Source organism: Xenopus laevis, chromosome 3S (assembly GCF_017654675.1).
Source record: "Xenopus laevis strain J_2021 chromosome 3S, Xenopus_laevis_v10.1, whole genome shotgun sequence".
Classification (NCBI taxonomy): domain Eukaryota; kingdom Metazoa; phylum Chordata; class Amphibia; order Anura; family Pipidae; genus Xenopus; species Xenopus laevis.
The window spans coordinates 103,891,802-103,916,171 of NC_054376.1; the positions used below are offsets into that span (position 1 = coordinate 103,891,802).

Genomic DNA, 24,370 nt, shown 5'->3' on the forward strand with positions numbered 1-24,370 from the left:
GCTTACATGCCTAGGACCCCACTACTTCCTATTTCCAGTACAAATAATGACTAATCACCAGCCACTTATATCAAATGAATACAGGGTTAGACTGGGCCTGTGTGAAACCGGGAAAACATCCAGCAGGCCCCACCGATCCTAGGCCCGCTTTCTGCTGGTAATTGTGAGGAACTGTAGGCCCCCTGATTGTGGGCTCAAGGAGAAATGCTACTTCATGGCCCCCCTTTAGAGGGCCACCACCTGAGTTGCGAGCCCCTGCAGTAGTCAAACTGGATGCCAGTCCATTGCAATGCCCTCTGCATATACAGGTACATCAGGGGGCTCATTTATCAACAGTGGGCAAGTTTGCCCATGGGCAGTAACCAATGGCAACCAATCAAATTGCTGCATTCATTGTTTTACTTGCAGCTGGCTTTAAAGGAGAAGGAAAGCTCGTCGGCGCTAACCCCCCTCCCCCCTCCCGTGTATTGCCCCCCCTCCCTCCTGGCCTACCCCTCCCGCTGGGCAAATGCCCCTAACTTGTTACTTACCCTTCTGCGCAGGTCCAGTCCAGGGAGTTCACAGGCGACATCTTCTTCCACGCGATCTTCTTCCTCCTTTGACCGGCGTTTTGGCGCATGCGCAGTAGGATCATTTCGCCGGTACGGATCTACTGCGCATGCGCCGAAAGTCACGCGCATGCGCAGTAGATCGTACCGGCGAAATGATCCTACTGCGCATGCGCCGGTCAAAGCAGGAAGAAGATCGTGTGGAAGAAGATGTCGCCTGTGAACTCCCTGGACTGGACCTGCGCAGAAGGGTAAGTAACAAGTTAGGGGCATTTGCCCAGCGGGAGGGGTAGGCCAGGGGGGAGGAGGGAGGGGGGGCAATACACGGGAGGGGGAGGGGGGTTAGCGCCGACGAGCTTTCCTTCTCCTTTAAAAAGCTAATCACTGATTGGTTGCTATAGGTAACTGCCCAAGGGCAAATTTGCCCAGTGTTGATAAATGAGCCCCAGTAAAGATGTACATATATATGCAGAGGGCATTGCAGTGGACTGGCATCCAGTTTGACTACTGCAGGGGCTCGCGACTCAGGTGGCGGCCCTCTAAAGGGGGGCCATGAAGCAGCATGTCTGGTGGGCCCCAAGCACCCCAGTCCGGCACTACATGAATAATACTAGGTGTACAAACGTTGTGCACTTCAGGATCTGTGCACCAGACTGCTGCCCAAGCCATTTTCTACTATAATCTGCAGGAACTGTACAAAACCAATTGGTAGGGTTGCCACCTTTACTAAAAAATATTACCGGAAAGTGGGGGGCGGGCACAAAAAGGGGGCCGGTCCGTGACGCAAAAAGGGGGCAGAGCTACGTGGCGTGCTGCAAAAGGGGCGGAGCAACATCGCAGAGATGTCCACAACGCTGGAAAAAAGGTAAGTTCTGTGCGAATTGGGGGCAGGCCAGGGGCTTTTTTAAAAGGGTATTACAAATTACCGGTAACTGGCCCGGCCTTGGCAGGTGTTCTACCGGCTACGCCGGTAAAATACCGGCCTGGTGGCAACTCTAGCAATTGGTAGTGTGGGACTGGGACACCAGGGGCCCACCCAAAAGACCAGGGGGCCACTCTCAGTAGTATTATAATTCCTCTCCTCACGCAACCTCTATTCTCCTAGTCTCTTTTCTTTAAATACTATATAATCTATTATTCCATCTATTATCTACTGGTTGGGCCAGTCAGACACCAATTGGTATTTATCTGAACATAAATATTTCTCTAACATATTCTGTAAATTCCTTGGCTAGACTAAAAAAAGCTGCTTTGTAAACCTAAATAAGCAAAGCCCTTGTAATTCCTGCCTTCCTTGTCATTACTGAGTACAAGCCCCAATATTCCCTCAGCAGCTGCCGAAGAGACAGTCCCGACTTCATTTCCCGAATAACCCAACAGGGGTAACAAGGGCGTCCACTCCCATTTCCAAAGCCGCAATTTGACCTTTTTTTTTTAGGCGCGGCATAAAAATACATTGCCGCATTTCGCCCGCCCCCCTTTAGATGATGGTTTACTGTGTGACCTCTATAGACGGCGATTACGTCTTATTTCACTTTCATACGACCTCAATGGGCGGAACGATTTCAGGGCTGCGCCACCTGTTTTCCTTTTTTCGACCTTCAAAGGCGTGGCTTTGTAGCGCGTCAGCGACGTCATCCGCGGGAGCGATTGGTCTGTCTTTTACGTGACGCGTGTGCTCCTTCTCGTTTCGGCCATATTATTGGTCGAGTTGATGTTTTAGAGCTACAGGGGCGGGATATTGGTGAGCTGAAGCTCCGCCTTGTTTTCCGCGAACCGGAAGCGCTTCTCGCTCCAGCTGGTTGTCATTTCACTCTGTGCTTGGTCCTGACTGGAAGGACGGGGAGGAGCGGCGGAGAGACGGGTAGACACACAACAGGGATCAAAGCAGCCACCCTCCCCCTCCTCCGTTCCCAGACACCGGCAAAACAAAATCCTCTCCTCACATTCACAATTGAAATGCTTTGAATTTGAAGCGCCGCTCACGTAATCTACGTTTGGTTTTTCTCAGACACCGGTGAAGGGCTGCTCGCAGGGAACACGAACGCTGTCATTTCAGACGAATCCTACTATCACCTTCTACGCAGAAACATAATCGCACCGATATATATCAAGAGGGAAAACAGCTGGTGTCACTGACATGCAGGTTTCATGAGGTAATTCCCTTTCACGAATGCTATTTATAATGCTGATGAAAGCAAAATGGCAGATCTCTTTTTGTCTGATGCCTTTTCTAGAGTAGTATTGATCTAGCTGAGGTGGAATAGAGCTCACTGCTAATACAGGGCTTCTGGGAAAGACAAATACCACAGAATAATGGGTTAACATGCATTATATTGTCCTGTATTAAAGGTAAAGTGTTGTTATTATATAGGCTTCTCCATCCCTTACCAGCTGTGTATGAACTGCAACTCCCAGCATTGTGATTTCTATTTGTAATAACATTACAGGGCATTCCTGATTCAGCACGTCATGTTTTTTTACTGTAAAATAACATTTTTTTCTTTTTCTTCTTTAATCAACGCGTAAACTAGGCTACAGAGAGAACAACGACCCAGCCAGCTACAGCCAAGAGGAGATCTCATTGAACCCGCCTATAGTCTGCTTGTTGCCTTTTTACTCGGACTGAGCAAGATAAAAAAAAAAAGCCTCTCGATGACAGGAAAATTCCGATTGATCCCTTTGCACTTAATGGATTGAAGCTGAGGGGGGGACAGGCACAACCCGATTTCTGTAAACCAAAGAATATTCGGTGTATTCCACCCATTTCTTCCCCCTCCTCCCTTGCCAAAGGAGGCCCTTTATTCTCTGCTAAATGACTGAAGAAGATTAGCATTCGTGTGTTCAGAGAGATTATTATCAGCATATCAACAATCGTACTGACCCAAGGAGGCTTATATTTATTAAGCACAATTTGGCTTCACCCAGATAATTTTTCCCCCCCCAACATTTGTAATAAATGGGGGATTACGGGTTTGGAGTGCTGGTTCAAAATAACACTGGGAACAAGTCAGCTTTTCCAGTCCGATTTCATCCACATCTGCAGCCCCCTCATCATCATCAGAATACAAGCCCCAGCCCCGCTGCTTTTATAAATAACACAGCTGCCAATGGCAGTAATGCTGGGTCAGCTTGGCTTTTTCCTGCTCCAGCTGCCCATAATATTCAGGATGAGATCCTTGGGTCAGAAAAATCGAAATCTCTGCAACAACAACAGGAACAGCAAGAGTCCTTAGACAAACAGCTCTCTCCTAGCCAAAGCCAGGAAGCAGGGATTCTACCTGACCCTGAAAAAGTGAAGTCGGAAGAAAGCCATGGAGACGGCTCTTCTGAGAATGGCAAAGACAAGATAAGAATAGAATCCCCTGTGTTAACAGGTTTTGATTATCAAGAAGCATCGGGCTTGGGGTCCTCAAACCAGACCTTGACATCTTCTGCATCCCCTCTGACTGGTTTCAGCAACTGGTCAGCTGCTATTGCCCCTTCCTCATCTACAATGATTAATGAAGATGCAAGTTTTTTTCACCAGGGAGGGGTCCCTGCTGCTTCAGCTAATAATGGTGCTCTGCTTTTCCAGAATTTCCCACACCATGTGAGTCCAGGGTTTGGAGGTAGTTTTTCCCAGCAGATTGGACCTTTGTCCCAGCATCACCCACATCATCCTCATTTTCAGCATCATCATAATCAACACCAACAGCAAAGGAGATCTCCTGCCAGTCCCCATCCGCCTCCATTTGCCCACAGAAATGCTGCTTTTAACCAACTGCCCCATTTAGCCAATAATCTTAATAAACCACCTTCTCCGTGGAGCAGCTACCAAAGTCCATCGCCTACACCCTCATCTTCATGGAGTCCCGGTGGTAGTGGATATGGAGGCTGGGGTGGGTCCCAAGGTAGGGACCACCGCAGAGGACTTAATGGAGGAATAACACCCTTGAATTCCATATCACCATTAAAGAAGAATTTTGGAAATAACCACATTCAGATGCAGAAATATGGCAGGCCCAATTCTGCCTTTGCACCAAAATCTTGGATGGATGACAGCTTGAACAGAGCTGATAACATATTCCCTTTTGCGGTGAGGATAACTATATTTACATACTGTATGTTTTGAATGTGACAGATTCCACTTGTGATGCACAAGTGGAAAATTAGTTTTACGTTATTGTTCTAAAGCAAGCACACACAGAATTCTTAATTGTATAAAGCTTTAGACTTGCTGCAGTTGTACTAAAATACCTTCACATGAATATTCTCCTCGTGGAATCTTCTTTGGATGTATTATGTACATAAATGTGTGTAATGGTTAGAAGAACATCAAATGATTTTCTTAAATATATTTTTCAGTGAATTTTTTACTCTGTTTTTACATCAGTCTTGCATTTATGAAATGTAATGCAGAACCTCTGATTAGTCGTTGAATTGTTCATTTAAACCAACCTCATCAAAGGCAGTTTATTTCCAGCAGTATCAAAATGTTTTTTTTTTTTGGGGTGACCCTTTCTTTGCTTAGTGTTTTTGATAGACATTATAGAAATTGTGTATTTCTGGCTAAAAACACAGGCTTTGCAGATTAGAGTAATATTTAAAAATCCATTTTTAAGGACCTTGTTTTATCGAAATCCTTTTTCTCTCGATGAGCTGAATTCATTGGTAGATATTACTGTACATTGTGCAAAATCATAAAATATATTTGTGTATAGCAAAATGGGGATATTTTCTTGCTGCTAGCAGTATTTCGTACATTATGGAATTATCTGCTAGCGATTTGTGTAATGCTTGACCTTGAAGTAGTGCTGCAGAGCTCTCTGCTTGCCTTTTGCTCAATCATTCTGTTGGCAAAAGGCACAGGCAGCATATTGCATATATTATTGCCGTTGTAGGCAAAACAGTCCCTTAAAGGGGTAGTTCATCTTTCATTTAATCTTCAGTATGTTATAAATTGGCCTATTCTTATCAATCTATCAATTGGTCTTCAAAATGTAATTATTTATAGCTATTAAACTCTTCATCTTCATCCTCCTTCTTGCAGTTTAAACTGCCATCTAGTTGCTTGGATCAATGACCACGGCAATCAATTTTGCAAGAATACAATTTTATTCTTATGTTTTTGTAATGGATTATCATTTTTTTGGGCCCTCTGCAAATTATCTTCCAGTCTGCCATTCAAACCACTGCCCAGTTTGCTAGGGTAAGTGGAAACCTAGCAATCAGCTATTGAAATTTCAAACTGGAGAGCTGCAGATCTAAAATTTTAAATGAAAGGGTTCATCACAGGGCTGTGTGGAGTAAGAGTTTTTCTTTTACTGTCTAAGTTCTGAACTTCCTTTAATGTAATTCTGCACTCAGCTCGGGGTTGAGTCCTGCAGCGGGTCGGGTTACCATCAAAAACCTGCGGTACCCGGCGGGTTGCTTGATGCAGTTTCGGGAGTGGGTATAGACACGGGTCGGTGGTTCTCTGGGTTTGCGGGTCGTGGGTCAATATCGAGTTTTACTCCTTCTTTTCTGATCACGCCTACTTCTAATTATGTCACTTCCGGTTTACAATAACAACACTTCCTGTTTCTCGATGGTCAGCAGGTTGCAGATAAGTTACTTGCGGGTCTGGTCGGGTAAAGGGTCCAATCGAGTATTCGGGTAAAGGGTCAGGTTTAACAAATTGGTTCCGGTCAGACGATTGCTGGACAGGAGGCAAGATGCAATTGGTCTTCATTTTTTTATGTTTTTTTCATTTTCCGTTATTTAGCTTTTTATTCAGCAGCTGTCCAGTTTGCAGTTTCAGCAATCTGGTTGCTAGGCTCCAAATTACCATAGCAACCATCCATTGAATAGAATAACAGACTGGAATATTAATAAGAATATAGAATATAGAAAAGTAGCAATAAGTATACGAATACATTTGTAGCCTTACAGAACATTTGTTTTTTAGATGGGGTCAGTGATCCCCATTTGAAAGAGTCAGAAGAAGTTAAATAATTCAAACTATAAAGAAGATAAAATGAAAGCCAGTTAGAAAATTGCATAGAATAAGCCATGGTCACAGCATTCTTTTCCCCTGTATAGATTATGTAGCACAGTTATCATTTATTGTATTATTAAATTAAATGTGATGTACAGAAAAAACGTTTTGCAAAGATAATCCTAAATTTCTAGTACACCTTAAACCCTTTCAGTGGTTTTAAAGTTCATTATAAATCTACCGTAGTTGTAACTGAAATCTGTATCTGTTCATTCCTTTACATTCTCTTGTTCTGCAGAAACAATTTAACACAAGTCGGTTATCTTCAAGGTCTGGCAATCCATTGCCTACATTGTTTCAGTAATCAGTACTGCTTTAAAACCATGATACCAACTAGATAAATGCTGTTTTTAAGTGCAGATACATTTGTAATTAATGTGTACTAGTCAGCATGGTGGATCGGTGTGTAGCATTTGCATTGCTGGGGTCCAGATCTTAATTCTAGCCAGGGCAATGTCTAAAGGGGTTTGTAAGTTGTATGTCTGCATGGGTTTCCTCTGGGTACCCCAATTTCCTTCTACACTCTAAAAACATATAGGCAGCTTAAAGGAAAACTATACCCCCAAAATGAATACTTGAGCAACAGTTTATATCATTTTAAAGAATCTTACCAAATTGGTATATATATATTAAGTAAATATTGCCCTCTTCTCTTGCCTTGAACCGCCATTTTGTGTTGGTCTGTGTGCTGCCTCAGAGATCACCTGACCAGAAATACTACAGCTCTAACTGTAACAGGAAGAAATGTGGAAGCAAAAGACAGAACTCTGTCAGTTAATTGGCTCATGTGACCTAACATGTATGGTTTGTTTGTGTGCACCGTGAATCATACAATCCCAGGGGGCTGCCCTTATTTTTTAAAATGACAATTTTTAAATGACAATCTATTTATGATAACCCAATGGCACACACTACTGAAAAACTATATTATTACGAAAATGGTTTATTTACATGAAAAAGGGTTTTACATATAAGCTGTTTTATGCAATATATTTTTATAGAGACCTGCATTGTTAGGGATGTATAGTTTTCCTTTAACCCTTTAACTGCCAAGAACGTAGCTCCTACGTTCTTTGAAAAAAGGCTTTAAGTGCCAAGAACGTAGGAGCTACGTTCTTTACTAAAACAGCTCTCTCTCTGCACACACTGCAAAATCAGCGTGCAGAGAGGAGCAGCTAGCAGCAGAACCCCCTAGGCAACGAGCTTACCTGAAAAAGATCGGCGATCCTCCACTCCAGAGTCGCAGAGAGTCGCAGCAACAGCAGCAACCGATTCAGCAGCTTCCATGTCCCAAGCATCAGCACAGCACATGTTCCTGCTCTGCCCACGCACTTCCTGGTGCTGTGACTCGGCGTGTTTCAACTGAAAAGCACTGAAAAGGACTCCTCTTCATCTAGATTTGGTAAGTGCCCCTTTTTTTTACTTATTTACAGGTATTTACAGGCATTTACAGGCATTTACATATACACAGTACACATACTAGTAAAAGTAGTTTTTTTTTTTTTTGATTTTCTGATTTTTTTGATTTTTCAAACTTTTGCACATATATTACATACTCAAATACATATATGCAAATATTTATACACTTTTTAGAGCTGTACATCCATGCATACACAAACACACACTTATAGGGGTTTTTTTTTGTTTTTTTAGTTCATTTTCTAAGTTTCCCTTATGTTATTTCCCTAAAAACTTTAGATTTCACAACATGACTACTGGATCAAGCATTCTGACCTCTAACCACGCTGTCGGATCAGTTATTTTGTTATTTCGTTGATTTTCCTAATTGTATTTGCTTTTTTGTGATTTTTATTGCAGTTTTATGCTTGCATTGTTTTTCCTTATGTAATGTTTTAGCCTCATTTACACTTTGATAATTTGGGATAGAAACATATTTTTAGCAACTCTGTGTTCGTCAGAATGTGTACTTTCCAAAAATATGTTGGTTTTGGGGGGTCTTTGTACTGTTAGGGGGTCTTACGGCAAATTATATGCAGTCAGAGCGCTATGTTCACAGGAGGCAAATTGACGGCTGAGAAAATTCTTATGCACTGTTTTTATTTGGGGTCCGCACGTGCCCACCTGCTTTGGTTTATCTATGCATATTGGGCATCAAACTGTTCAGTAGACCCTTGGCGTCAATATTTAGGGTGTTTTCTAATTGTATGTAAGAAATTGGGTGAGATGAATGCGACCAACTGCAATATTTTTAGGCGATTTTCAGAAATATCATAAAAACCACTGCCTTTAGCGTTGCTTTGCAGTATGTACATTTGGAGCAGAAAGATAATTTTAGCAAATTTTTATTCGGCACAAGGTGTACTTTCCAAAAATATATGGTTTTGGGGGGTCTTTGTACGGTTAGGGGGTCTTAAGGCACATTATATGCAGTCAGAGTGCTATGTTCACATGAGTCGAATTGACAGCCGAGAAAATTCTTATGCACTGTTTTTATTTGGGTTCCGCACGTGCCCACCTGCTTTGGTTTATCTATGCATATTGGGCATCAAACTGTTCAGTAGACCCTTAGTGTCAATATTTATGGTGTTTTCTAATTGTATGTAAGAAATTGGGTGAGATAAATGCGACCAACTGCAATATTTTTAGGCGATTTTCAGAAATGTCATAAAAACCGCTGCCTTTAGCATAGTATTGCAGTATGTAAGTTTGGAGTAGAAAGACAATTATAGCAAATTTTTATTTAGCAGAATGTGTACTTTCCAAAAATATATGGTTTTGGGGGGTCTTCGTACTGTTAGGGGGTCTTACGGCACATTACATGGAGTCAGAGTGCTATCTTCACAGAAGGCGAATTGACAGCCGAGAAAATTCTTAAGCACTATTTTCATTTGGGGTCCGCACGTGCCCACCTGCTTTGGTATATCTATGCATATTGGGCATCAAACTGTTCAGTAGACCCTTGGTGTCAATATTTATGGTGTTTTCTAATTGTATCTAAGAAATTGGGTGAGGTAAATGCGACCAACTGCAATATTTTTTGGTGATTTTCAGAAATATCATATAAACCACTGCCTTTAGCGTTGCTTTGCAGTATGTACATTTGGAGCAGAAAGATAGTTTTAGCAAATTTTTATTCGGCACAAGGTGTACTTTCCAAAAATATATGGTTTTGGGGGGTCTTTGTACTGTTAGGGGGTCTTACGGCACATTATATGCAGTCAGAGTGCTATGTTCACAGGAGTTGAATTGACAGTCGAGAAAATTCTTAGGCACTGTTTTTATTTGGGGTCCGCACGTGCCCACTTGCTTTGGTTTATCTATGCATATTGGGCATCAAACTGTTCAGTAGACCCTTAGTGTCAATATTTATGGTGTTTTCTAATTGTATGTAAGAAATTGGGTGAGATAAATGCGACCAACTGCAATATTTTTAGGCGATTTTCAGAAATGTCATAAAAACCGCTGCCTTTAGCATAGTATTGCAGTATGTAAGTTTGGAGTAGAAAGACAGTTATAGCAAATTTTTATTCAGCAGAATGTGTACTTTCCAAAAATATATGGTTTTGGGGGGTCTTCGTACTGTTAGGGGGTCTTACGGCACATTATATGGAGTCAGAGTGCTATCTTCACAGAAGGCGAATTGACAGCGAGGAAATTCTTAAGCACGATTTTCATTTGGGGTCCGCACGTGCCCACCTGCTTTGGTATATTTATGCATATTGGGCATCAAACTGTTCAGTAGACCCTTAGCGTCAATATTTATGGTGTTTTCTAATTGTATATAAGAAATTGGGTGAGATAAATGCGACCAACTGCAATATTTTTAGGAGATTTTCAGAAATATCATAAAAACCACTGCCTTTAGCGTTGCTTTGCAGTATGTACGTTTGGAGTAGAAAGACAGTTTTAGCAAATTTTTATTCGGCACAAGGTGTACTTTCCAAAAATATATGGTTTTCTGGGGTGAACCTAGTTTTTTGTACCTTTGCCTGTTGCAAAATGCTGTATATGTGCTGGTTATGCAGTATCTGGAATTACAGAACTCGTATGGGGTGTCTTCTTTCTGGGGCCCCTATACGCCACATACTTAGGGGTACCTATGCATATTGGGTATCAAACTGTTCAGCGTACCCCAGACTTTCATGTTTAGGGAGTTTTATATTGCTATATATTGATATGTAGGAGATACAATGCTTTAGAGTTGGAGTATTGAGGAGATTTTTGTATATGTCATAAAAATTGCGAAATGTAGGAAAGCTTTGCAGCTTGGTACTTTGGAGTAGAAAATCGTGCCTACCCATTTTAGATTTGTCAGAATGTGTACTTTCCAAAAACATATGGTTTTCTGGGGTGAACATAAATTTTTGTACTTTTGCCCCTTGAAAAATGCTGTAAATGTGCTGATTTTGCAGTATTTGGAATTACAGAACTGTCTTCGTTCTATGGCCCCTATACGCCATATACTTATGTGTACCTATGCATATTGGGCATCAAATTGTTCAGCAGACCCTTGGCTTTCATATTTAGGGTGCTTTTTCTTGGTATATAATGATATGTGGGAGATACGATGCTTCAGAGTTGCAATATTGAGGTGATTTTCTGTAATGTCATAAAAATTGCCAAATGTAGGAAGCTTTACGGCTTGGTACTTTGGAGTAGAAAGACGTGCATACCCATATTAGATTCGTCAGAATGTGTACTTTCCAAAAACATATGGTTTTCTGGGGTGAACATACATTTTTGTACTTTTGCCCCTTGAAAAATGCTGTAAATGTGGTGATTTTGCAGTATTTGGAATTCCAGAACTGATAACTCGTATGGGGTGTCTTCGTTCTGGGGCCCCTATACTCCACATACTTAGGTGCACCTATGCATATTGGGCATCAAACTGTTCAGCGGACCCTGGGCTTTCATATTTAGGGTGTTTTATCTTGGTATGTAATGATATGTGGGAGATACGATGCTTCAGAGTTGCAATATTGAGGTGATTTTCTGTAATGTCATAAAAATTGCCAAATGTAGCAAAGCTTTGCGGCTTGGTACTTTGGAGTAGAAAGACGTGCATACCCATATTAGATTCATCAGAATGTGTACTTTCCAAAAACATATGGTTTTCTGGGGTGAACATACATTTTTGTACTTTTGCCCCTTGAAAAATGCTGTAAATGTGCTTATTTTGCAGTATCTGGAATTCCAGAACTGATAACTCGTATGGGGTGTCTTCGTTCTGGGGCCCCTATACTCCACATACTTAGGTGCACCTATGCATATTGGGCATCAAACTGTTCAGCGGACCCTGGGCTTTCATGTTTAGGGAGTTTTATCTTGGTATATAATGATATGTGGGAGATACGATGCTTCAGAGTTGCAATATTGATGTGATTTTCGGCAATGTCATAAAAATTTCGAAATGTAGGAAAGCTTTGTGGATTGGTACTTTGGAGTAGAAAGACGTGCATACCCATATTAGATTCGTCAGAATGTGTACTTTCCAAAAACATATGGTTTTCTGGGGTGAACATACATTTTTGTACTTTTGCCCCTTGAAAAATGATGTAAATGTGCTTATTTTGCAGTATCTGGAATTCCAGAACTGATAACTCGTATGGGGTGTCTTCATTCTGGGGCCCCTATACTCCACATACTTAGGTGCACCTATGCATATTGGGCATCAAACTGTTCAGCGGACCCTGGGCTTTCATATTTAGGGAGTTTTATCTTGGTATGTAATGACATGTGGGAGATACGATGCTTCAGAGTTGCAATATTGAGGTGATTTTCTGTAATGTCGTAAATATTGCCAAATGTAGGAAAGCTTTGCGGCTTGGTACTTTGGAGTAGAAAGACGTGCATACCCATATTAGATTCGTCAGAATGTGTACTTTCCAAAAACATATGGTTTTCTGGGGTGAACATACATTTTTGTACTTTTGCCCCTTGAAAAATGATGTAAATGTGCGGATTTTGCAGTATCTGGAATTCCAGAACTGATAACTCATATGGGGTGTCTTCGTTCTGGGGCCCCTATACTCCACATATTTAGGTCCACCTATGCATATTGGGCATCAAACTGTTCAGCGGACCCTGGGCTTTCATATTTGGGGTGTTGTATCTTGGTATATAATGATATGTGGGAGATACAATGCTGTAGACTGGACACTTTGAGGTAATTTTTCAAAAATGTAACACATTTTTATAAAAACTGCTAACTTTAGGAAAGAATTGCAACTTGGTAGTTTGGAGTACTAATATATATTTACCCATTTTGAACTCGTTGGAATCTGTTCTTTCCAATGAGGGGTAGTTTTTTAGGGTAAACCTACTGTAAGTGGAATGTTTGGCCTTGAAATCAGATGTATGCTGTTTTGTGGAGCGGTGCTTTGGAAATTTGGTAGTTTACTGCTTCAGAGTTTTCAACTATCGAAGTGAGAAATCTCCATAAAATTATATATATTTGGTATTGGTTTGTTCGGGAGACACAGAACTTTCCAAATCTGCCATGTTCTCATGCATAAAATAAATTATGCTTCTGATATATGCGTTTGTATCATGTGAAACTGTTTTTTTTTTGTTTTTTTTATACACTTAGAAGCCCATATCTTTTTACAGGACTGGAATGACAACTAAATTCTAGCATATTTTGAAAGCTTAGGTTGTCCTGAAAAAAACAATATCTTGTTTTCATGGGTAAACTAAAAGACCCCCCCAGGAAAGTCCCCTAAAGTGAAAGAGCAAAAAATGTTCAAAAACGGTCTGGCAATAGAAGTTCCAACTTGGCCAAATTGGCTGGCAGCGAAAGGGTTAATTGGCTCCTGATAAAATTGGCCCTATGGTGCGCGCACATGATAGGCCTTACACTATAAGTTCCACTTGTTCAGGGACCAATGTGAATTAGGTATAATATCTGTAAAGTGCTGCGGAAATGTATCAGCACTATATAAATACTAGGAAAATACTGAAAGGTTGCTTACAATTGTATTTGCTATTATTATGCAATAACAGTTTCTGGTGAGGGTGTTCCTTTTAAATAAGCATATTCTACAGATCTACATTCAGGGTTGGTAAAGTGTTCTTATTTTTTTATGGTAAATTGATTTAAATACACTGGTGGATAATACAAAAATCAATGGTGCACTGAAATCACCACATATAACTGGGGTATCGTGGTTTATGTTTCAATGACCTTATTATCAGTGCTGACGGTGAATGTTGACCATAAGTAAGAGTGGACCTTTGTTCACATCTGTGCCGTTTTACATCAAGTGCACAGTAGCTCACCCACCAAGTTATTGTCCATAGTTTATTCCTGCAATTAAAGTGGACCTGTCACCCAGACACAAAAAGCTGTATAGTAAAAGTCCTTTTCAAATTAAACATGAAATCCAATTTCTATTTTTTATTAAAGCATTCATAGCTGTTGTAAACTCATTTAAAAATCTCAGCTGTCAATCAAAAATTGCCTGCCCCTCCTCTATGCCTTAGGCATAGAGGCGGGGCAGACAATTACTTTCTCTTTCCATTCAGCACTTCCTAGATGTTACTGCTCTCGTCACATTCCCCCGTTCTCTTCACCATTTAGCTGAGTAGCCAGGACATGGGGATGGACATCAGGTCCCACATTCTGGTGCACAAACAAGATTCTGAGATGATGCAAGGCTTGTCTTAATAACAGAGTCCACAAAATGGCTCCTGCCTGCTTGCTATAATTATGAATTCCCAGACTGAAGGAAGCAAGATTCAAATTATTTATATAGTGTAACTAAAGTTAATTTTGCTTGACTAATGTGATCAAATAGAATTTTTGAACATTTTTGTGTTAGGGAGCTGCTATCTGTTTACCTTCCCATTGTTCTGCTGGGGGGGGGAAGGGAAGGGGCTGATATCACTCCAACTTGCAGTAAAGAGTGAATTAAGTTTATCAGAGCACAAGTCACGACTGGGGGCAGCTGGGAAACTGACAATATGTCTAGCCCCATGTCAGATTTCAAAATTAAATACAAAGAAATCTGTTTGCTCTTTTGATAAACGGATTTCAGTGCAGAATTCTGCTGGAGCAGCACCATTAACTGATGCTTTTTTTATGTAAGCTTCATCAAACATGAAATAAACTTTCTAAATACAATCAATTAAATATTATGCATAATGTTTGAAATAATCAAGTTTATCTTCACTATTCCTCTCTCGGCATCGGTTCCTCTTCATTCTCTCTTCATGCAGCAGTTGGGTGTCAGATATTCATTGACCGATCCAATATATCTTATACAGGGCTTCCTTTCCTAGCAGATATATTCGAGGTCACTCAAATAACTCCAGTACAAACAAAATCTAACAAAATAACTGCTTTTTGCACAAATCCTGCATGTAGAGAGACATCATGGCTTGTGATTTTAATAGAGTGAGCTCTAATAAACCTTCTAGGCAAAAGGATATCCAATATATAGATATATTGGATGTAACTGTCAATAAATATCTGACACCCAACTGCTGCATGAAGACAGAATGAAGAGAAACCAATGCCGATATAGCGATCCTGAAGATAAACTTGATTATTTCAAAAATAATGCAGAATATTTGATTGTATTTAGAAAGTTTAGAAACCCATTAAACACAATCTCAAACACAAGGCTAAAGTTACACGGGCATCGCATTGATGCATTCCATTCGTTGGTGACCCAAAATAGTAAATCTCATTAGCTATTTTGGTGGAAGTACAGCTGCTTTTACCCATTTGTTATAATTACCTGTTGCCCTGTTGTCAATGTAACTGTGTGTGACAATGTTCAATTTTTTTAACTAGTTAGCTGCTGTGGATAAATCAAATTGGCATCATTATATGCACTTAAGTGTACTTTTGGTCTCCTATGTAGGGTTAACCACAGAAAAGAGTAAAGCTGGCCATAGACGCAAAGATCTAATCGTACGAATTGAGGATTCGTATGATTTTCGGACCATGTGTGGGGAGTCCCGACATTTTTCGTCTGGCGGAAATTGGTCGATCGGACAGGTTAAAAGATTTCTGTCGGCTTCCGATAATATCTCTGCATGTATTGCCGATCGTCCGATTTTCAGAGGGAGACTGTCACTAGCTTTTGGTCGTACGATTGCTATCAGAGGCAGAACATCGGCTGATCTGTTCTTTTGTACTTAATTTGATCGGACTGGTTGGTGGCAGGTCGGGAGATGGGAAAGTCCTATCGTACGATAATTCGTACGATCGGATCTTTGCGTCTATGACCATCTTAAGAATTTTCAGCACAGAGCTACTTTTAAGTGTAAGCAAGAAACTTTGCCTCTCCCCAATTGTGTTGTAGGAAATGGACATAGCTTTAGGAAACTTAAATACTTATGTCATTGAGCAGGTATTCACTTCAACAATAGGTGGAGAGCACTAAATGAGTGGATTTAATACTATGTCTCCAGGAGGGCTGAACATAGATTATAATTTATGTCTTCTTAGATGTTGGTAATTGTATGTACAATTGTTAGTAATTGTATGTTAGTTTTTGGTTAAGCTTGATAAATGGAGTGTATGCTCCTGATACATTGCTGCTGTTTTTCGGACTAGTCCCTGGATCAACTTGTACTATGAGCTATCTCCCATAACCCTGTATTCCCTCACTTGCTAAAAAGCCATCCAACCCCTTCTTAAAGCTATCTAATGTATCAGCCTGCACAACTGATTCAGGAGGAGAATTCCCCATCTTCACAGCTCTCACTGTAAAATAAATATTCTGGGCCTAAAGTATTAAAACCGACAAATGGGCTTTGAAGAGTATTTGTGTGGCTGTAGCATCGCTATTGCTAGTACTTGTTTAGGTGTTCAAGTTAGGGTGCATCGGAGTACACAGGCCCCACTTTTTTTTTTTTTTTTTTGATCCACAGAGTGCTCAACATATGAGTACTAGGGAGTGCGCTCTTATGTGCTTTTTTTGCCTCTGGTCTGTGATGGATTTCATCAGATTTCAGAAATACAATCTTGTTTCATAAAAATTATTTATTTAATTTTTTGTTCGAGCTGTTGGTTTCTCTCAGTGTCGGACTGGGCGTGGCACGACCCCACTTTGTCGGGAGTCGTGGTGAAATAAAAATTTTAATACGCGATGCAGCACGCAGGAGCCGGAGGGGGGCCCTGGGTCAGTGGGCCTCTAGTCCCCCAGTCCGACCCTGGTTTCTCTTATGGTGTAATATTCCCAAGGGGAAAAACTAAAGACTGTTGCATTACTGCAAGTCTGCATCCACTGCTGGAATATATATTGGACCGCTGTAGGTGCATTTTCAAAAACAAATATGGTGCTAGGAGCGTTATTCTGTAACACCTAACTATTCTCTCCTAACAACCCCACAACTACTTTAAAACACCATAAAATATCAATAAAAAAGCTGTGGACCATGCACCTAGATGAAATAACAGTAACACAGAAGCTCAAATATTGCTGAGAATGAATTTCTGCTGCATTATAACCACGTCCTCCTACATTGGGGTCCATAGATAATAAATTAGAATTTGTTCAGAATAGTGTTTTATTTTCCCTTTAATTAAAAAAAAAATTTGCGACAGGCTAATAAATGTTTACACTTTGCTTAAAGCACAGAAATACATCTATTTTTTTTTTTTAATTATAATTTTATGGTATGTACTGCTTTGTATGTCCATCTTTTTCTGCCATGGTGATGCTAACAACATACATCTGGACAGTAGGCTATGCAGCACTCTCTGTTTTTACTGGTACATGGGGAAATTTGTTGTCTATGTTGAAATCTTAGATACAACAGTTGTCAGATCTCACCAAAATCTTTTCTCACCACCAATAAAGTAAAATGCTGATTTGAAAACGTATGTGGTGCCTGGGTCAGACTGGGGGGCCCAGGGCCCACCGTGGCTACTTTCCCCCCGCCGCAAAGCCTCCTCTGGGACCGGGCCCCTGCCGCAAGACTGCCCCCCACACCCCCCGCGTGTGTATATGTAAATTTCAGTTTCTTTGACTGGGACAAAAGAGCAGGCAGAGGAGTGTGCAGGCAGAGAGTCTGGGGCAGCAAGGCCCACAGCAGCCGGGGCCCACCGGGTTTTTTCCCAGTGTCCTGCCAGCCCAGTACAACCCTGTGTGGTGCTTTGTTTTCCCAAAGAAAACTTTGGAAAATGGAGGGCCACATCCCCCCGTGCGCCAGTACCCTTAAAGGAGAAATCAACCTTTGGGGAAAAACCCCACCAACCCAGGTAGACATCCCTCCCTCTTCCCCCCCCCCCAGGCTAACTACCCCCCCCCCCGGGGAAATGCCCCATACTCCATAATTCCATAATTACCCCTCGTTGCAGATTCTTCCAGCGAAGTTCCACTCGTCCATCTTCTGCGTCCTCGGTAAGATGGCTGGGAGATTGGCAAATTCCAAGCATGCGCAGTTGTCACAAACCGGCAAACTGCACATGCACAGAAATACCGATCTCTGTCAGCATACAGAGGAGCCGGAAGAGGGGTAAGTATGGGGTACTTCCCCAGGGGGGTAGTTAGCCTGGGGGGAGGAAGCAGGGAGGTCTACCTGGGGGGCAAACAGGCAGAACGCCATTAAGGGTAGGCAGACATGACTTCCGGTTGTCGAAGAAAAGAGCCGGTCTGAAACGGCAATGAACAATCTCACGGGGTGCAGGCAAGCAGATGGCAACCGGGAAACAAATTCATTCAAGGTGGAACCCAAAGTAGGTTAAAACTTCGTCTTTATTAATCCAAATAAAACAATTTGTACACGAGGGCAGGGAGAGTAGCTTGACGCGTTTCGTGACCAATACGTCACTTCATCAGAAGCTCAAGCACCTCCCTTCAAAGATCACATTTATAACCACCACCAATAAAGCAAAAGAGTTCACCAATTAAAAGGTCACAGTAATTGCGTGTTGAGCCAAATCTGACTATACTTGTATTAGTATGAGAGAGTTTTTTAAAACAGTTAAGTAAGGTTAAATGTAGAAGGGTATTTCGAGCAAAAAATAACATGATACAAAAAGTGAACTAATATAATAACAAAATAATACAAAAAATTGCTACATAAAGGAAGGAAGAAAATATCTCACATGATACATAGTATATCAATATTAAAGTTGCAATAAGTTAAGGTAGCAAGCTATAAATATGTCAAAAAAATATATAACCATATAAATATCACTCTAAGTATCTGTGCAGAGGAGACAAGCACTAGCATATAGGGTATATAGACAAAAATAATAATAAATATATAAATATTAAATATTATTAATATATCAAAATACAACCGGGTATATAATGGTTTAGAATAAGTGACACTAAGGGATTGTGATCCTAAATGTATAAAGGACAGAAGTTTCACTCCACATAACAATTAAGTTCCCACTCTCGGTTTAAACCCCTGGGTACAACAGTGCCTAACTTATAAATCCAAAAAGCTTCCTTTCGGAGGAGTGAGGTCTCAATGTCACCCTTACGAGCCCCAACGACAACCCTGTCTATGATCTGAAACGAAAGACACAATTCACCATTGTGGTGTTCCAATACATGTTTGGCCACTGCAGAGCTAGAGTCATGTCGAGCCACACAGTTCATGTGTTCTGATATACGTTTCCTAATAGGCCTTATTGTTTTGCCTACATATTGTAGGCCACACTGGCAGGTAATAAGGTAGACAACATTCTTAGTCCCGCAGTTAGCATAAAAATCAATCTTGAAACGTCTCGGTCCATTTCTACCACCAAAATCCTTGGAAATATTCATAAATTTACAAGCACCACAGCGTGAGACGCCACATCTGTAACAACCTTTAACCTCTAGCCAATGTGTGGGCTTACAGGGCTTGGAATCGGTGAATAGACTGGGAGATATAATGGAGCCTAAACTGGACCCTCTTTTGTACGTAAAACTTGGTTGAGAAGGTAATATATCTTTTAGATTAGGATCCTGAGCCAGAATATTCCAATACTTGGAAACTGTGATACGAACAAAATGACGGGAATAGGTAGTGATGATGCGAGGGAACTCACTGGTCATACGCCTCCTGCCTACCTTGTTGGCGCCCTTGGGTTTCAAAAGATCAGCCCGGTTAGTGCCCATAGCTCTATCATAGGCCCTCTTAATATCCCAAAAGGGGTACCCCCTTTCAAGAAACCGATCCCATAGTAACATGGCTTGATGATTGAAGGAGTCCCAGGAGGTACAGATCCTACGCAATCGCAAAAATTGACCTGTGGGAACACCACGTAAAACAGAAGATGGGTGACAGCTGTCAGCATGTAATAAAGAATTACGAGTGATGGATTTGCAATAAAGATCTGTAGTCACCACATTCCGTTCTGCTGTGAATACAATATCTAAGAATGATATATGTTCAGAATGGTATTCACTCGTAAAGGAGATGCCACAATCAGTCTGATTACAATATCGTACAAAAGCCTCAACCGATGTAACGTCCCCGTCCCAAATTAAGATTAGGTCGTCTATATAGCGAAAATATTTCACAATTTGTCCACGGTCTACCTGGGGGGGGTAGGGTTTTTTTCCCCACAGGTTGATTTCTCCTTTAATTTTATAGGATTATAATACAGTAGAAAGACTTGGGGTGGGGGGCTAAAAAAAAATCTTCCAAGCCAGGTTTACTTTCACAGAAGTAGGGCAACAGCGACTGTTATGCTTAGCAAACATACAGTATCATATTTGTAAATATCAGTGGATGCTAAAGATTTTTTTGTGCAGCCCTCTTCATCTAGTTATACCATGGGCTCTAGTGTTATTTGTTTAACATGCCAGCTAATTAATGTCTTTATGGAGCTAAATCATTTATGGATCATTACATTATCTACATGTCACTGGAAAGAAAAGACATATTTTTTTTTTATACTTATGTGTACATCCACAAACCAGAAAAACTGTGGTGGAGTGGAGAGCAGAGAGGAGAGAGCGACAGTGGAGAGAGAGAACACAAACTAGGGGTTAAGAAGTAGACTCGGCGCCCCCCCCCCATCATTGCACCCGAAGCAGGTGCCTCTTCTGTCTACCCCTAATTCTGGCACTGGAAGCAAGCTAACAAAGTGTTTATTTTTCTTCTCATGCTTTAAGAACACATGCATTTCTGATGGATGTAAAAATGGCAAACACCCTTAACTTTCCTCGAATTTTACTTGCAAAAAAAAAATTATCACTGCAATTTCAAGATAGCATCAGCAATTAGGGATGGGCGAATTTTCAGAAATGACGCCCATAGACTTGTATGGCGTCGTGCAACAATTTTTTTTGACGCCCATAGACTTAAATGGGCGTCAGCGACATTTCGGCGGTGGCAAATTTTTTTGAAACGAAACGGGTCAGATTCGCCCATCCCTACCAGCAATATCACGAGACTGTGTCTATGCATCATTACATGGTAGCTTGTTGTCATTGCATTTACGTAATTATGATTGACAATTTGCATCATGAGGAATGAGTATATACACCACAGAGGGAGTTAAAAATACCATGTGTAGTATTATCTTTAGGGTTAATAAACAAAGGGGTAAAATGAGGCCCTAACTTTTCTTTATATAGTGGTCCCCAACCTGCTTTTTTGCCCCACTGACCAGTTTAAAGCAAGACAATTTTTCTGAGGGCCAAGCGGGTGCATATCAGGCTTAAAAAAAAAAACTGTCCAAACAGTATTTTGGCCCTTGTTAAGATCAGTAGAAAGTTTCCTGGGCTTTGCACAGCTGTTGCCATGGAGATGGTGCATCAGTGAGCTTAAATTGCAGGTAATTGGGGCCTTTTTAATTATTTTTGCAGCTATTCTAGACTGCAGCCAGGACCAGAGGAGGCCTTCTACGACACAGCCCACGGCCTCGCACCAGTCTGCTGCCTGCTGTTTGGGGACCCCTGTTCTATTATATTATTTACTGTCTTACTCTAATCAAAAAACAGGGGAACGGTTTCCTAATGCAATAGTATAGCTTTCTGTAAACACAACAGCTTAGGTTATTTGTTTTCTCTTGCCATAAATCTTCAGGTCCCACTACATCCTTAAAGAGATACTGACACCAGAAATTAAATCTTGTTTGTGCACCAGAATAGGGGACCTGATGTCCATCCCCATGCATTGGCTACACAATTAAATGGTTAAGAGAATGATGGGCAATGTGGGGAGAGTAGTGACATCTAGAAAGTGCTGAATGGAAAGTGAAAGTAATTGCTTGCCCCGCCTCTATGCCCAAGTCATAGAGGAGGGGCAGGCAATATTTGATTGACAGTTGAGATTTTTAAATGAGTTTACAACGGCTATGAATGCTTTAATAAAAAACAAAATTTGGATTTCATGTTTAATTTGAAAAGGACTTTAATTTTACAATTTTTTTGTCAGGTCACTTTAACCAAAGACTTGTGTACCTTAGGGAGATGGTATTGCACTGCTATCCTTGGATTCTCATTATAGAGGAATTTATATTCCCTGTCTGTGATTAGACACTTAGCATTTGCTTCTGAGAGTAATCATTTCAACTCTTATTAAAAAAAAAATGTTGTTGGATCAAACTTTAAAGGGATATAAGTGGTACTTTCCTCCAATAATCACTCGGCTTCTGCAGGGTTGGTTCTATTTTAAACTACAATTCCACTACCTTTATCTGCTTGTCTAATGACAACTAGGGATGCAACGAATCCAGGATATGCAAATTAGGGGAGTTGAGTCCCGCAAGTTTCGGGCCGATCCCTGGCCGAAATGAGCGGGTCGCGTGCGGATGAAACCTAGTGCTTCCGGCGCCAGAATTTATAGACTTTATGACGTCACTGCAGAGCGGGCACGGGTCTAAAAATAAAGGGGAGCAGCGGGCCCGGGTCGGATGCAAGTAGGGAGCGGGCGGGTTAGGGTCGGGTGTGGGTCGAGAAATTCTCTACCCGCACATCACTAGAGGGGACGGAAATCACGTGACTTTTTGTCACAAAACAAAGAAGTAAAAAATGTTTTCCCCTTCCTTCACCTAATTTGCATATGCAACCCTCCTATCTGCCACTTGCATTCCGCCCCAGTGAGATTATGCTTGGAATGAAAAGGTCCCTTGGATAGATTATATCTCTATCCATTACCCTATAAAAACTCCTAATGCAGGAGTACCTCCCATGTCAGCAACATTTTGAGGTGGTACACCACCTACAGCTTCTGCCACACTACGATTTTTAGAGGGAAAGTGTATTTTCAAGGTAAGGGCTCTAGTGAACCTATTCAATTCAGTATTTAATTGGAATCTATTAGCTGAGCCACTAAATAATTGCAAGTGTTACACAACAGAAAATCACTCTGTGTGCAAATCTGATTGTTGCTTATCGAGAAGGGTGTGATAGATAATATGTATGTTAAGGTTTTCATTCCAGGTCATGATATATAGTATCTAGTATTGATGAGTCCATAGCAGCTGGATTTACAGGATAACCTTGAAAATGTTTCACCACTCATCTGATCAACTGTTTCAGTTCAACTGTGGTATTTTTATACATTACACAATTTAAATAGTTTGCCTATGCAATTTACATTGCTGAAATGGGCACATAATTTTGCTTGCGTTGTACACAGGTAAAGAAAAGCTCATCTGACGTGTGGAGCTACATTGGCACTGAATTGTGAATACGTGCATTTGTGCACTGATATCCCCTTAAAGGAACATTTCTGTGTAAAAATAAAAACTGGATGAATAGAATAAAAGAAAAAAAAATCTGATATAGTTTGTTAGCCAAAAATGTAATGTATAAAGGCTGGAGTGATTGGATGTCGAACAGAACAGAACTCTACTTCCTGCTTTTCAGCTCTCTCAGTGACTTTAAGGGGGGGGGGGTCACATGGGACATAACTGTTCAGTGAGTTTGCAGTTGATCCTCCGCATTCAGATCAGATTCAAAAGCAACAGTTATGACCCATGTGCCACCCCTCAAGTCACTTATTGGTTACTACCTGGTAACCAATTAGTGGAAACCAGGAAAGCTGAAAAGCAGGAAGTAGTGTTCTGGCTATTATGTTAGACATTCAGTCACTCCAGCCTTTATACATTACATTTTTGGCTAACTAACTATATTAGAAACATTTTTTATTTTGCATAGTCTATTTATGTACCTAGTAATCGCATCAGGCAAGCAGTGGCGTAACTACCGGAGGAGCAGGGGGTGCGATTGGGCCAGGGCCCGCACCCCCTCAGGGCCCCCCGGCAGCTCGCGCGCCACTAATTCCGCCGGTTCCGGGAGTATGGAGGGGGGCCCGGCTGCACGTCCCGCGCCAGGGCCCGCCCCCCTCGAGTTACGTTGCTGGGGGCAAGTAGGCAATAGACAAGCAATATAGGATTGACAGCTGAGATTTTCATATGTTTATAACAGTTATGGATGTTTTTAATAAAAAAAATATTATACAGCTTTTTATGTCTGGGTGACAGGTCCCTTTAAGTCTGGTAAAAACCACTGAAACAATAAATGAACTCAATAGACTTGTTTTGCCACCTGTATGGATTCCGTATTTACCACCAAGTACAAGGTACTTGTCTCATAAGAAGACAATGACATTTAGTTTTGTTGAACCTCATACATTTTAGAAATTACTTTCTCATAAACTCAGCCTGATCAATATGGACTGGGGAAGGAAGAATAGATTGGAGCTGTTAAGCTGGGACCTTTGCAAAGAATTTAATGTTTGTATTAAGTTAAGTGGATGTGAGTTCCAATGTTAGGAAGTATCTTTTCAAGTTTTTGGTACAGTGATCATGTGTGAAAGAAGCATCTGGCAATTGCATCTTGTTATCCACTTTAGTGAGTATTGGAGTTTTGGAGCTGAAATAAGGAACAAGAATAGGCTGGAAGGTTTGTAGTATATTTGAGTTAAACTA

General features: G+C 41.1%; 1 protein-coding gene across 3 annotated transcripts in view; it reads left to right on the forward strand.

The window, feature by feature from the left end:
- Positions 1-2,283: 2,283 nt before the first annotated feature.
- Positions 2,284-24,370, forward strand: part of cpeb4.S (cytoplasmic polyadenylation element binding protein 4 S homeolog) — a 56,655-nt gene continuing 34,568 nt past the window's right edge. The window contains exons 1-2 of one of the 3 annotated variants that reach the window (XM_041587488.1): positions 2,284-2,704; positions 3,083-4,626. In XM_041587488.1, the coding sequence (XP_041443422.1) occupies positions 3,508-4,626 (1,119 nt within the window). In that variant the 5' untranslated portion in view covers positions 2,284-2,704; positions 3,083-3,507. 3 annotated transcript variants of the gene reach the window in all.